This window comes from Pygocentrus nattereri, chromosome 4, assembly GCF_015220715.1.
Source record: "Pygocentrus nattereri isolate fPygNat1 chromosome 4, fPygNat1.pri, whole genome shotgun sequence".
Classification (NCBI taxonomy): Eukaryota; Metazoa; Chordata; class Actinopteri; order Characiformes; family Serrasalmidae; genus Pygocentrus; species Pygocentrus nattereri.
The window spans coordinates 31,591,582-31,607,941 of record NC_051214.1 but is presented as its reverse complement, the minus strand read 5'-3'; the positions used below and the strand labels follow the sequence as shown (position 1 = coordinate 31,607,941).

Sequence of the window (16,360 nt, the reverse complement as noted above, 5' to 3'; positions counted from 1 at the left end):
GCCCCTCATCCTCTAATGTAGACTGTTGGTGTGATGGTGTAATGAATCAGCCTCTAAAACACTGACTGTAAGCTCTGCACGTGCAGGTTGTTGTATTTTTGAAATGCCAAAGTGTGTTTTAGACTCAGACTCAGTGTTTTGTATTCTGCCAATATACACAATGCAGCCCTGCTTCTTTCTTTTTATTCAGTTTTTTTTTTACTGAGGAACAGTTCACGCTCATTTCTCGAGGCTAATGTTGTGTCTCATCCTTTGTTTGGGATTATGAGGAAAAAATGTTGGCCTACATATTTAGATGCGTGGAAAGTGCATCTACAGTAAAAGGCAAACTTTTTAGTTGGATGTTTTCTCCAGAGCCCCTCACATCCACAGAAACAGAGAGAGAGAGAGAGAGAGAGAGAGAGACAGAGTCTTTCTTTTCCAATCTCATTTCAGATGTTTTCTCTCTCCTCTATGTCTTGTTTGTTAATCTGTGCTTTTGGAATTTCTCCTTGTTTATTATGGGCCCTTTGGGCTCATAACAATATTTGCTTTTGTGCATGAAGCGCGGTTCATTTCGAGAGCACTGCTTGGACCGCGTTACGTGGCCTGGGAAAAATTTTCTCTTTTAAGCAGCTTTTCGCTGAGGCAGAGAGCGAGCAGTTAGGCAAGTCAGAGGTAAGACGGAGGGGCCTCGGGCCTTGAGCTGATTATGCAATGCTGCCTGAGTGGGCTGATGTTGGTATTTGTCCTGAGACAAAAACTGTTGATAGCTGTAATATCTCCTAATTATCCTGTAAACATTTTAAATTACCTCTTTGTTCTCTTAAGTACTATGTATAGTGCAGCTGTGAAACTTTGAAAATGTGCAGTGTCCTCAAACTTGAATAAATAGAACAGTTTCAGCATTTTAGAAAATTGCTCTGCACTTCTTTTTACGTAGTCTTTTAAAAAAGAGGTTAAAAGTCAGAAATCACCCTACATGTAGTAAATTTCTATTCAAAATGGCCATTAAGTACGAGTTATTGATTTTCCAGCATCAGGCAAAAAAGCAGAAAACATATATTTAGCAAGACATTGTGCAGAAGCCTCAATAATAAATCACATTTTTCAGTACTTAGTGTGTCCATGCTTTCTCTTTATTACAGCTTCCGTTCTTTTCAGGAGACAAGAAATCCGCAGGGATATTTTTACACATTTCCAGAGTTCAGTCTTAGAAGTTGGTTGCATTTTCATGTTTTCATAGTGCAAAAACCCTTACTTCATATTTAAGATGTGCATTTTTTTCCCTTTTTTCTCAGTAAGGGCTTCTTGACAGCTATACATCCTTTCACACCCACATTCTTTTCAGATCTGAAGTGAACAAGGAGGTAGATGTTCTATAATGGAGATGGAAGCTTTAAGGACTGTTAATCAGGTAGTGACAGTTTTGGTGGTCTGCTATATCTTGCATGGTTGTTACGAGTTCCATTTTCTTTAAATATTTTAATCACTTTTTGAACTCCGGTTTCACAGACTTCTTTATGTAAGTGGATATGTTTATGTAAAATCTAAACAAAAAAAAATATCTCCCGAATAAAACACTTGTTTTTAAAGGCTATTTCGACTAGAAATTAAACAAAGGAAGGGTGGTCTCTGACTTTTGCACAGTACCGTATACAACTCAATGACTTATATGGATGCTTATTTAGTGTGAGTACTACAATTTCGTCCACAATGTTCTGATGGTGAGTTTTTATATGTAATATAGTATCAGTAGCACCAAAGAGGTTCTGCTGTTGTTTTAGAACTTTTTTTAAACTATAATTTTGAGAATGCTTTTTGTAGAGTGTAGAGAATCTATGAGAAAGTCAATGTGAAACATGTTTTAATTCCCAAATCCATCTCTGCAACAGTGGCTTTGAGCTATAATGGATGCCTGTTGCTAAGAGGGGAGGTCCCAAACGACCGGTGTCAGTTATTCACTGAACCCCAGCCTGTTCTTATTACAATAGGGGTTCTGGCTACAATCCAAATCATGTCTAAAAACTTTTTAAGCCTAGATGCTTTTTTGGGGTTCTTTCTAGCCTGATGAAAAATCATCAAAGTTGTGGTTAGCTGTGATAGCACTGCAGTGATAATTTGCCTTAAATGCGTAATCAGCATCCTAAAGATCTAATTATGTTCATTGTACACCAAAAGAAATAAGATTAGATGTAAGAGATCTGCAGGCTATAACGTCTCTGTCCTCCTGTTTATTGCGTATCTGAGTCAAGCATGTAATGTTTCTAATGAAAATAAATGGCTTAATAGTGTCCACTTTAGGCTTTGGAGAACTTTTTAGCCCTAATACAACCTTTGTGAAGGCATCTGTATGACATCTGAACAGGCTTCCTGAAGCAGAACAGCCGTAAAACGCCTAAATGGTTCTTCCTGAATATTTTCTTAGCCTCTAACACTTGTGTTAATGTGCTTGTAGGCAGTCCAACAGAAGAAGTTCTTGGCAGGACATCTTTGATTACCTTAGAGTGTTTTGCACATTCAGTGCTTCAGCATATGGGCTGTAATAATAATCATATATTTTCAGGTTTGATGTGATTTTGGTTTCTAAGGTCAAGATTCAACTTGGTTTCTTATACTTTGTTTATTAAGATTATACAGATCTCTAATTATATTCTACACAGACTGGGTTGGTTAGAAAAAAATACTAATTTGAATTCAACAGAAAAATCTAAAGTTTTTGCACATGTTCTTGTGCAAAAGAGTTGATCTTATGAAACATTGCAACTGAGCTGTAGACAATATAAAACCCTGAACTGTCTGAAACCTTCTATAGCATGGTTCAATTTAACCCCCCCCCCCCCCCCCCCCCCCAAATAAAAACAACTAAAATTAATATTGAAACAAATCGTTAATGTAATCATTAATGTAATACATCAATACAACATCAAATATTGGTTTGAAATATCACAACGTTTGTCACATAATTTTTCAAAGCAGTTATGTGCTGATACTTCAGGGGTGGTTATTATGACAATATCCTATCCATATAATGGTAAACTTCATGGTCATGATAACCTACTTTTCTGAAGACTTTGTGGATAGCATTAGTACTTAAAAAACACTTAACATCTGCATATTCACAGCATTTGGCTGACACTCTTATCCAGAGCGACTTACAATTTAATCATTTTACACAGGTAGGTGAAGGTAGTGTTAGGACTCTTGCCCAAGGACTCTTATTGGTATAGTGTAGGGTGCCTGTACAAGCAGGGGATTGAACCCCAACCTACAGCGTAGAAGGCAGAGGTGTTACCCACTACACTATACCAACCACACATTCCACCACAAAGAGTAAATTTTGTCCCGCCTAACTGTATTTAGTGCAGTGCAGAAATCACTGTATCTAGAGTTTTAATGGCATTTTTAAATATGGTGCTATTAATGCATGGTGTCTGAGTGACAGTACTTATTGTGCATTGTGAAAATGCCTTTAAATATTGTGATATATTTTTGCCTTATCGCCTGACCTTAAGATGCCAATGCGATTCTGATATCCTTTGGCTACGTTCACATTACAAGCCTCATGATGCATGAGGTTTGTGATCTTTCTAACTTGATGGTTCACATCTGTGTATTTAAGTGACTCACATCCTGAGATGACCCATGTGCACACATCCTAATCAATAATGTCAAACCTTGTGCATCATGAACAGCAAACAAACGAAACAGCTGAACAAGCTGTTCCAGCTTCAGCCGTGTTAACCCTAAATGATGGCCCATGCACTGTAAAAAAACAAAAAAAAAACCAAAACAAAAACAATCAATTCTGATATGAAATCATTAAGGTCACGTGGCCATGATTTGGACATGTATTCAATCAAGGAGCACATGTGAAAGTGGCTCCAGCTTCAGATTTGCGTATACACAGCTCTGAAAAAATCAGATCTGCATCTGATCCTCTTTCACCTTCATCTTGCTCTTTTAAGGAACAGCTGAGTTTCACATGACGTGGATTGGGATGTGCACATGCAGGTGCACTAGATCTAATTAGAGAAGAAAATATTTGCATATCCATAATGCTGATCTCTGTCACACTGCAAAAATGTCTCAGCAAGTGAAAACATCTTAAATCTACTTAATATATATTTATATCTCTTTCACATTATGAGACTGTTGTAAAAATATTCTAAGATTATTCCACCTTTTTCTAGACATTTTCTACTTGTTTTAAATAATTTTATCTTATGAAAGTGTCTTTTTCAATTGGCAGAATATTTTATTTCTTTCAAGAAATAGTGAAGGTAATGTTGCCTATTTCAAGATATAATGCTTAAAACAAGTAAAATAATGTACCAGTGCAATAAGATAAAATATTCATAAGATAAAATTACTTAAAACAAGTAAAAAATGTCTAGTAATGAGTTAAATAATTTTATAATATTCTTACATCAATCTGACAATGAAACACATTAGATTCATTACCTACATTTAAGATGTTTTCACTTGCTGAGATCATGTTTTACCTGAATATGCACTTCAAATGATCTCAGCAAGTGAAAACATTTTAAATGTAGTTAACAGTGCAGCCACGTCTGCACTGTCAAGTTTTTCTACATCATGTGGTTTCCATGGAAGACAGCAAATGAGAGACCCTCAACAGAGTCTGATGGGTGTGTCAGTGATACACTATTATTTCTGAGGCAGCATTTTAAACAGTTGTTTTTCCGATTTTTTGATACTGTATCAAAATTGTTATTCGACATAGAAGCAAGGGAATATGACCTTCATAAGTCGGTAATGTTTTCAGCTCTTTTAACACACTTATCTTTGTGTAATGTTTAACATAGTTTGTACAGCTTGTATATGGACTGAATATATGTGCAGCTGGAAGATTCAAGTATATTCTTGGATTCAAGTTCAGACTCAGGTCAAAGCACAGTGTGGGGGATTTTCATCAACTACAAGATATTTGCGGTCTGTTTATAAGAGTTCATCCGTTATTCATTTTATTAATCTGTTTAGGTTCCTTGCTGATTTGAATGCATGGCTCTTATGCAGTCTAAAGAGGAAATTATAAGCAATATAGTCAGAACAAAAAAAGCATGTAAAAAATTGAAGATGCACTTCAATTCAACTTTATCTCCCACAAGGATTTCCACGAATCCCCAGGACGCCTTTCTCTGCCTTACCATTAGGCAGCTAAATGAGGCAATGTCTGCCCGCAGCTTCTGTCTCCATTTCTAGCTCTGGCCCTCACCGGGAGTCTTTCCTTCGGAGAAGGATGTTAACAAAGGAATGAAAATAGAGGCCCCCTTAGTAATGTTCCCTTTATGGAAAAATAATTTGCACTGGTCAGTGTAGCCTCTGGTTTTATTAGCATTTCCCAAATATACACCATGTATTAATAGGAATGGAATTGTACATGTTCTAAGAAGAACACTGTTCAGTTTCTCGTAAGCACGTCTGCAGGTGTTGGAAAGGTGTTTGCCTGGTGCATTCGCCTGTGTTCTCTGTTCTCTATAACAGGCTGTTCCAGTCAGCTTAAGTAAACATGGCTGTGGCTAGTCCACTAAGCTGCTGTGCTTTCAACATGGATGATTCCTGGTGTTCTTTGCTGACAGAGTCCTCCCGGCCCACTGCCCACATAAAATGTGGTGCACGCACCTCCGTTCCTGCTGTTCTTTGTACACTGTTCAGCATCCAACTTCTTGATTTTAGGTCGTCCTTCATGTCCTCTGTGCTCTGGTCACACAAGCCTTTCTAAAGGCTACTTACTGTCAAGAGCTAAAGGTTTTTTGGTCTTCAGCATTACTTGACACAGCTGTCTTTAAGTCAATATGTGAAGTCAGGTGTTATTGAGTGATTCTGATGTCCTCTGAAGGTAATACATTCAATTCTTGAAATGGTCAATGTGTGAAAGACTAAATGAAAGTGTATTAGGTTTAGTGTGGCAGGCAAAATCTGCTCTTTTCAGACAAATTAGCCTGTTATTAGGCAGTGACTTTCAAGGGCTTGTTATCTGACTTTGTCTGTACGAAGCTGTGATTTTGCCTCAGTTGAGCCTTCAAGCATGTAATTACAGAGACCACAGCTCTGCCACTGCGGGCAAGGGCTCAGTGAACTAATGTATTCAACCACACATGCTGTATATGCAGCTTATGCAGCTTGTTTGTTTGCTCTAGACCCAGGTATCTTCCTAAAAGTTCAATGCTTATTAAAAGAAGCAAGGTGTAAAACATGAAGGACTTAGTGCTGTTGTACTCAAGCCTGTTGGCCAAACTCTTTCTCTATTTTGTCAGACTTGCTAGTATTTGTTCTTGGGCTTAAATAGACTTGACTCAGCCATTAGACCCAACAAATTTAGTCTCTGCTACTGAATAAAGAACAACTAACATTTAAAAAAAACATTTTTTTTAACTGTCATCATCTGCACTGCCTTTCACTCAAGTAACTCAAAACCAAATCATAGTGTCTGTTTGTGTTTAATTTAGCCAGATGGATCAGAAAACAGCCACCTTTGTCTTTGTGTTTTTGTAAAATTATTGTTACATTCAAAGTTTTGATTTGAGGAAAAAAGTCAGTTACATTTTTGCCATAATTGTGTCAGTTTCTGACATGAAAACAATTAAAAACTATTGATACAAAATGTATTAAATTAATGACATAACTACTTAATAAGTGTAATTATATAACTGTATTAAGCAGTAAATCCTAATTCGAGGAAAAACCCTAAAAGTCTAAGTATTAAGTCTGGTCTCTAAAGTAAAACTAGACTCAGTTGGTAAGGTCTAGATCTTGGACTCAGCTCCCTTTAGACTTGGCTTTGGCTCAATCTCGACCAGCCTTGGACTTGTCAATCTTGAATATGGCCCTAGAAGAACTACAAAAATTGCAGTCTTCTTTACTAGGCCTTACTTCGATGTAATATTTTGAACATTAATATTGGTAAACTTAAGTTTTTGACCATGTCAATTTATAAACAAGTCAATGAGTGACACTCAATTAAGTAGTGGCATTTTACTAGCCTAATTGCTGGTTGCTGATCCTCCCTGGACGTTGTTTTCACATTGTTTTTTTTTTTTCTTTCAGGGTGGCTGAAAGTGATGGTTACTTTTTAATTACTGAGAACAGAAGATTAAGAAAAAGAAAATCACTGTATCTTTATTAGATGGGTGATCATGACCTCCAACGGGGAACCTTATAGTGGACGTTTTTCTTACACTTTCCCAATGTCTACACTACTGCGTCCCACCGACGAGCCGTAAGGGTCCCGCACTCAAACGCTCGCACGCTGAAAGGACCTGATTTGCTCATGCTGGTTTGGCTGGACTGTTCTACTTGCTACCATGAAGAGGCCCAAGCAACAGTCTCAGCCCTTTAGCTTCCTCAGCTTCTTCAGCCGCAAGCCCAAATCGGACCCCAAGAGTGAGAAACCCGCCACTCCAAGCCGAGATGAGGTGGCTATTACGTTAACGCCTAATGAGCCAGAACATGGAGAGCAAGTAAGAAAGAAATGCACGTTAGCCCCTTAATGCCTAAGCAGAATGTAGCTTTTTTTTGCCTTATAGTCTACTCTGCTTCTTTTTATAATGTGATTTCTCAATACTGCTCTCATTATATTTATTTGTAAACAACATATTTTAACTAAGTTGAAAATTTGATTTTTATTCAGTTTGTATCATAAACTGCCATTTTGAGCAAACAAAATATAGAGATATACTTACTTAAGTCACCTTTTATTACTACTCTGATCAGACAAATCAATAAAAAGCTTTTAACTATGTGAATTCCATGCACATTCAACTATGTGAATATGCACACACGCTCACTCAGATACTATCACAGTGCAGTAAAAAAGGCAGAATCACATGTTTTTATACAGTGATAGAAAACATGGTAGCATGATGATCCGTTTTACTCTGCTGAGTGTGCTTGCTGTGGATATGCACATGACCCAACTACTCTGGGGACAGTTTTTTTATGAGTTTAAGAGAAGTTTCTGATAAGGATGCACAATTCTGATGGGCTGATGCTGATATCCAGCACCAAATACATGCACTATTTGGTCAAAAGTATGTAGATTCCCTCTTAATTATTGAATTTGGGTGTTTTAGTCACACCCATTTCTAACTGGTGCATAAAATCAAGTCAAGTGCATAGACATGGACAAACATAGGCAGTGGAGTGGGTCATAATGGAAGAGCTCTGTGACCATAAACGTGGCATTATCATAATCACCTTGCCACCAGTTGGTTTGTGAAATTTCTATCCTGATAGATCTGCCCTGGTCAACTGTAAGTGCTTTTATTCTGAAATGGAAACGTCTTTGATGTTGAAAACAATAGTTGAGCCATGAAATGATAAACCACATAAGCTCTCAGAGTGGGGCCGCATTGGCTGGAGTCATATAAAGCTACTGGTAACCTAGAGTAGTGGAAATGTGTTTTCTGGAGTGATTAATCATACTTAACACACCAGGATTTGGTGGATGCAGGGAGAATGCTACCTGTTGGTATGCAGAGTGCCAGCGCTACCTGTTGGTCTGGGGCTGTTTTTCAGGGTTTGGGCTTGACTCCTTAGTTCCAGTGAAGTGTAATGTTAATGAGACAGCATACAAATTCATTTTAGACAATTATACATGTCCAATATTTTGGCAGTAATTTGAGGAAGGCCCTTGTTTGTTCCAGCATTCCTGTACCCTTTGCACAAAGTGAATTTGTTAAAGACATGGCTTAATGAGTTTGATGTGGAGAACCTCCAGTGGCCTAGAGAGCCCTGACTTCAATCCCAATGAGCATCTTTGGGACGAGTTGGAATGCTAGTTGTGAGCCAGGCTTTCTCGTCCATCAGTGCATAACCTCACAATTGTTCTTTTAACTGAAAGGGCACAAATACCCACAGACACACTCCAAAATCTTATGGAATGCCTTTCCAGAATTCAGAGGGTGTCGTAGTGTTGGTGGAGGTGAGACCAACTCCACATCAATGCTAGTTTTTTTTTCTATGGGCTGCCTCACAAGCTCATAATACTGTGATTGTCACATATCCACATACTTTTGGCCATATAGGACACTCCTCAAAAAAATAAAGGGAACACTCAAATAACACATCCTAGATCTGAATGAATTAAATATTCTCATTGAATACTTTGTTCTGTACAAAGTTGAATGTGCTGACAACAAAATCACACAAAAATCATCAATGGAAATCAAATTTATTAACCAATGGAGGCCTGGATTTGGAGTCACACACAAAATTAAAGTGGAAAAACACACTACAGGCTGATCCAACTTTGATGTAATGTCCTTAAAACAAGTCAAAATGAGGCTCAGTATTGTGTGTGGCCTCCATGTGCCTGTATGACTTCCCTACAACGCCTGGGCATGCTCCTGGTGAGGTGGCGGATGGTCTCCCGAGGGATCTCCTCCCAGACCTGGACTAAAGCATCTGCCAACTCATGGACAGTCTGTGGTGCAACGTGGCGTTGGTGGATGGAGCGAGACATGATGTCCCAGATGTGCTCAATCGGATTCAGGCCTGGGGAACGGGCAGGCCAGTCCATAGCTTCAATGCCTTCATCTTGCAGGAACTGCTGACACACTCCAGCCACATGAGGTCTAGCATTGTCCTGCATTAGGAGGAACCCAGGGCCAACCGCACCAGCATATGGTCTCACAAGGGGTCTGAGGATCTCATCTCAGTACCTAATGGCAGTCAGGCTACCTCTGGCGAGCACATGGAGGGCTGTGCGGCCCTCCAAAGAAATGCCACCCCACACCATTACTGACCCACTGCCAAACCGGTCATGCTGAAGGATGTTGCAGGCAGCAGATCGCTCTCCATGGCATCTCCAGACTCTGTCACGTCTGTCACATGTGCTCAGTGTGAACCTGCTTTCATCTGTGAAGAGCACAGGGCGCCAGTGATGAATTTGCCAATCCTGGTGTTCTCTGGCAAATGGCAAGCGTTCTGTGGACGTCGGGCCCTCATACCATCCTCATGAAGTCTCTTCTAACCGTTCTAACTCTTCTAAAGTTTCTAACCGTTTGTGCAGACACATGCACATTTGTGGCCTGCTGGAGATCATTTTGCAGGGCTCTGGCAGTGCTCCTCCTGTTCCTCCTTGCACAAAGGCAAGTGGTCCTGATGCTGGGCCTCCTACGGCCTCCTCCACATCTCCTGGTGTACTGGCCTGTCTCCTGGTAGCGCCTCCAGCCTCTGGACAATACGCTGACAGACACAGCAAACCTTCTTGCCACAGCTCGCATTGATGTGCCATCCTGGATGAGCTGCACTACCTGAGCCACTTGTGTGGGTTGTAGAGTCCGTCTCATGCTACCACGAGTGTGAAAGAACCACCAACATTCAAAAGTGACCAAAACATCAGCCAGAAAGCAGAGGTACTGAGAAGTGGTCTGTGGTCCCCACCTGCAGAACCACTCCTTTATTGAGTGTGTCTAATTGCCAATAATTTCCACCTGTTGTCTCTTCCATTTGCACAACAGCTGTGAAATTGATTGTCAGTGTTGCTTCCTAAGTGAACAGTTTGATTTCACAGATGTTTGATTTATTTGAAGTTATATTGTGTTGTTTAAGTGTTCCCTTTATTTTTTTCAGCAGTGTATGTATAGAGTATATGCCAAAGCCTATGCTGAGGGTGATACATTAACATGTTTAGAATGTAGAAACTGGGAATAAATCTACCTGGATTCGTCTCACAGAGAAATGCAACATTCATATCTAGAGGCTTGGAAAAGCAGTATAATAAAATGTAGATATTTTAGCCCAGCATAAGTAGCTCATCACCACTTGGACATTCTGCTTTTCTCGAGTACAAAAAATACATCATATATTGATTTGAAATATTGGTTAAAATGCAGTCATCTGTCTGATGCTGATCATTTTTAAGCAGTTGTCTGCCAATACCAGTGAATCTTTTATTGTTGTGCATCCCTGCTTTCTGAATGTATTGCTGATGATGCATTAGATAAGATAGGGATAAAAACACCATCACATCAATAACAGTTTTCACTTTGATTAGGGTTTGCATAACTTTTTAGCCATTGGTAAAACCTATGTGAAAGGCATCCATCACCATGGCACCTGAAAGGCTTCCCTACTGGGAACAGACAAAGAGCAGCCTGCATGGTTCTAATTGGGTGTTTTCTTAGTCTCTAACACTAATGGCAATGCAAATCGATTTGTAGGGAATCCAGCAGAAGTTAATTTTTGGCAGAACATTAGTTTCACATTAAATGCAACATTTGATTACCTCTGAATGTTTTTCACATTCACTGCTTTGGCACATGTCTCATGTGTAAAAGAAAAGAATGCAGAATGTGCACAACAGGCTGCAAGGGTCTGTAAGAACATACCATATTTATCACTGTTGCTAGGTAGGCCATCCCTTTCTGCCCTCCCTCCCCTCACTCTGATATTTTATTTAATTAGTATTATTGTGAGTGTCTCCTTGCTGTTGCCAGGAAACAGAGTGGTTTAGCCCTACATTTTACCCCTTCCAGATGAATGCACATACACACATGCAGAGGCTCTAGTGGCAGAGTTGATCTATGACTTAGGTTACATTGTTATATGGCAAAAACATAGCAAGTTTACCTATACAGTAGCCTCTTCATCACTCAAAGCACACTCTCTGGCTGTAAATAAAGGGACTGTATCTTGCAAAAATTTTCAGTTCAGTTCAATTTAAATTGATTTAAAAAGGTCTTTTTTCAATGGATGTTATCACAAAGCAGCTTTACAGAAATGCAGGTTCAAGCCCTGGAAGAGTAAGCTGAGGACAACGGTGGCAAGGAAAAATGTCTTTATGAGCTTGAGAAAAAAAACCTTGAAGGAATTAACTAAATTGCAGTAACAGTGAGAGCTAAAAGAAATCTATTCATTATGGGTGTGATGTAATAACCATGAACATGTTTACATGTCATTGCCCATTCACCGTAGAGAAATTTAGCTTGGTAATTCTTATTGAAATGATGAGAACTTTTGGTACTGAAGATTATAGCAGACCCTATAGCAGAGATATTGCAGTGAAGGGTGTGGGGAAAATAATTAAAAATTAGTTTTTCCTGGATAAAAAAGGATCTGAAATGTATTAGGAATGGTTGAAATTGCTTTTTTTCTGACATTGCTGAGGATTTCAGCAACAGTTATGAAGAGCTCAATTACACATATCAGTGTTAAAGGGCCTATATCCTACATTTTTCTTGCATTTAATGTTTCCCACTTAAGTTCCACTTAAAACATTGTGAGTATATGTACCAAAAATGATAATAATTATTTTTTACATGACCAACATGACTATTTTCCATCTTTTATGTATCCCTTAGAATTGAGCAGGCTGTTTTATTACTGTGTTACACTAATATATGTAAATGATGTCTACTATGATTGGCTACCCTGTATTGTCGCTCTGTTGTAGACAGATGGGTGGATAGATATAAAAGTGTTGGGTGGTTTTTATGACATCATTCAATCCATGAATTCAATATGGACTGTATGCATTGGGTAACAGTATGTTTTGAAACCTGCAACTTTTATATAGAATATCAAACTCTTTTATTAAACAAATTGCTGAAAATTCAGTTTCTATGAAATTGGCCCTTTAAGGGCACAGTAAAAAAGCTTATTTAATACTAAGTAATGAAGAGAGGTGGCATAATAATAATTACTTTTATTGTTTATAGTATTGTTCTGGTATTATATGTGCACTTTTAATGCAGAAAATGACTACTTTAACATTTTTTTTCTCTCTAGGACTCAAACCTCGGTGAGAGAGATGGTGGAGGAGATACTGGTGAAGGAGGTTTGGTGAAGGGCGAAGCAGCTGGGGGCGAGCAGCAAGCAGCGGAGTGCGCCAGCAGCGGCTCCACAGGGGTCCTGTCTCTGTCTTCATCCAGCCAGGAGCAGCTGCTGGAGCACTTGGTGGAGTGTCCCCTGTGCCTGCTGAGCCAGCCCCGTGGTCACTTCCCACGCCTGTCCTCCTGCCCGCACCGTGCCTGTGCTGACTGCTTGCGACAGTACCTGCGCATCGAGATCTCAGAGAGCCGCGTTGGCATTGCCTGCCCACAGTGCCCTGAGGCGCTGGCCCCACCAGACGTCCGTGCCATCCTGGATGACGGCGCCCTGCTGGAACGCTTTGAGGAGTTCCAGCTGCGCCGCTTCCTGGCTGCTGACCCTGACACGCGCTGGTGCCCAGCGCCAGACTGCAGGTTAACACAATAACATGGTTAATGACTGACAAATCACCATGGCCAAGCCTGTTTAGATGTCATTAGTTAATAATTTCACACACCAGGGTTCAGTTCAGCTTGGCCAGTGAGAAAGATGTTAAACAGTGTTAGTACATATGAAAAAATGCATACATTACCATTCAAAAGTTTGAAATTGATTGTTGTATTAATACATTTTGCATATTTTATGTTTTACATACAATTATGACTATTCTATGTAGATTTAAATATTTACAAACTAGACACTAGATAGGTGCAAGACAGGGGGTGTTCACACAAGGCCTTTTTAAACATGAGGTGCACTGTGTCTCTTGCTTATAAAGAAGCTGGGCAAGGCTTTTGGGGGTGGGTTAACAAATGTGACCAACATAAGTAAATATGGGACATGATTTGAGAGAATGCTAGATGAAGGTGAGCAATAAACACTTTGAAACTGATAATAAATGGAAAATAATAATAAATAGGAAACTCTTCTTGAAATCTTTGTGCTGAGTGTTGTACAGCTCTGGATACACTGGTGTTTCCTCTGGGTTAAATGAGTGACTAGACAGAAGGCACCTTTGATATTGATTAGTCAGCTATGATGATGAAAGAAGCTCTTTGCTGGCACTCATTGGACAAGCTGACCACTTTTCAACCTAAGCTTAGTTCCAAATGGCACACTTTCCAGTCCTCATCTGTGAATGCACCCGGCATTTATTGTTTTGCCAATCAAAATGATGCTCACACTCAGTGTGCCCTTATTGAGGACCGTGATGATGCTGACTTAGCAGTGGTCTATTACCCAAGATTCCTTGAAATAGATACTCTGAGGGTTAGATTGGACGATTTTGTTTACAGCTATCTGATCAACAGGATGGAGAGGGAGATATTCAGATGTATTAAAATGCATTTAGTTATTAACGTAGCTTATCATTAAACAGCATTATGCTTGTAATCCGAATCCATGCCTATAGATAAGCATATTAGGTCATTAAAAAAATTAGGATGACCGATATGCTGCACGCAGCACATACAGAAACTCCATGTTGAATGAGTCTGTCCAAATGCACATGTTTAAACCAAGCACCCTGAAAGTTTCTTGCCCTGTAGAGCTGCAAATTGTTGACTTTGTAGGCTTTGAGGACTGCCGCTGAGCTTTAGACTGCATTCACATGGGCTTTTTGATATCTGCCAAAAAACATTAATAAGTGTTACTGGAGTGCTGTGTGTTTGTTAATGGAAATCAATGTTAGCAGGAAACTCAAGCAAACGTGAAACAACCAAATGAGTTAGTTTTAATTGAACTGGTCACTGTCATACTGAACCTCTAAAGCTGGACTTTACAGCTCTGAATGTGAGCTGTCAGGTAGTCATTTGTGTCTGATTTGTTCAAAATTAGCATAACTTACTAAAGTCACAGCCTAAAGCATCTCCTGTTAGAGAATGCCTTAGTATGTCAGGGTACACTCCGTAATGCTTTAACTCTGATAAACTTTATTTAATGGACAGTGACAGACAGTTCTGCGTTGGTACCTGTTGTCTGTAAATACCTTGCCTTTGTTGAAATCCATGGCAAAATATGCATTTCTATAGATACCAAAGTGTCCTTGTGATCATGACTTTAAACATGTGGTATAAAAATGTGTTGCGCAGGCTAGAGGAGAGCTTCTCAGTCATGGTGCGTGTTACTCCCTAAACAACAATAAAAAGTAGCACCCCCTATTTCAGCATTTCAAATATTTTGGGAGCAATAAGAAGAAGTTAATAAATGATACAATATGTTCTAATTACTTATTTACAAATAAATAGTTCCTTTTATTTAATAAATATTTAATTTAATATTTATTTTTATTTATTTTACCTTAAAATACAATCACCATCTTAAAAACACAAAGTATTCTGGATATTAATTTTATTCATGTCATTACAGATGCTACAAACCTTTTTTCAGTAGGTATGGAATCATCTACAGCTGTGTTCATCTTCCTACAATTTCTTAATTTTGTTTTACAGCTTCCTTGCTTCCTACTAATTATTTGAAACCTTATTTTGAATCTCTGCAACCTAATTGGTTTAGTATTATTTGAAAAAAAAACTGATGTTGAACTTTTGAAAAATAGTGTAATGTATTAGAGTAATATATCAGAAAAAAAAGACTTTTGCCTTTATAAGTTTCAGCTGGCTGCATGCTGTATCACAGGGCCTGGGTGATAGAGTGCGTTCCTCATCGTTGCATTATGCATAGCTCTTGAGGCCAGTGTTGAATTTCCTCACAGCAACAGAAGCAGTTTAGTGCTGGGAAGCTGTGGCTGACTGGTGAGACGAATGTTTCTCCTGTCAACAGTGCGGGATTAGGTGTCTCCTGCACTCGTTCTCTTCTGCTTCCCCCCTCATTCGAGAAGATCAGTGCTTTGAGTTTTTGAGTGAACTGATTTCTAATGTTTTAGGCTCATTTAATCTTTAAAGGAATCTTTAAAAAAACTGGAAACAAACAATTTCAGACAAAAGACCAACTGAAAGGATCAAATTTTTAGAGGTTTCAAATCATCTTTAACAAGTAGTCCTAACATTTTGTCTTGTGCAGTACAGTACAACTATATATCTTTCTAGTCAACACACTAGTTTAAATGCTAAATGTAGATAAGGTTGCTACAGAGTGCCCATGTGTAAAAGCTGTATTGTTTGTGTAGTTATGCAGTGATAGCCTATGGCTGTGCGGAATGTCCTAAGCTGAGTTGTGGCCGAGAGGGCTGTGACACAGAGTTCTGCTACCACTGCCGTCAGCTCTGGCACCCTGACCAGACGTGTGACCAGGCCAGGCGGCAGCGCGCCCGTCACACCTCGGGGGGCAATGACACATCCACACTGTACGTCTTCAGCGAGGAGCCTGGTGGAGGTATGGCAGATAGTACTGCATATCTTTTCTTTACTGGCTATGAGTTCAATGTTTTTTTTGCTAATTGTCCATCTCTCAGTTATCAAGCCACGTGATGTATCTGTACCACTAACTCTAACAGATATACTAACATACTTAAGGAAAAGGTAGAAGCACACAGGTAGGAGTACATTTGAAACATTTTCCATTCAAAAATAAACTGGCTTCACAAGATGTTCAGTGCAGAATACATGTTTGAACTGATAAAACATGTATGTAGGCCAGTTTAAAG

The 16,360-nt window shown here is 39.2% G+C and overlaps 1 protein-coding gene across 2 annotated transcripts in view; it reads left to right on the top strand.

The window, feature by feature from the left end:
• Nucleotides 1–16,360, top strand: part of si:ch211-278j3.3 (E3 ubiquitin-protein ligase RNF19B) — a 30,817-nt gene that overhangs the window by 744 nt on the left and 13,713 nt on the right. For both annotated transcript variants that reach the window (XM_017710504.2, XM_017710505.2), the window contains exons 2-4: nucleotides 7,051–7,463; nucleotides 12,736–13,190; nucleotides 15,884–16,089. In XM_017710504.2, coding sequence (XP_017565993.1) covers nucleotides 7,308–7,463; nucleotides 12,736–13,190; nucleotides 15,884–16,089 — 817 coding nt within the window. In that variant the 5' untranslated portion in view covers nucleotides 7,051–7,307. The remainder of the gene's footprint in view (nucleotides 1–7,050; nucleotides 7,464–12,735; nucleotides 13,191–15,883; nucleotides 16,090–16,360) is intronic.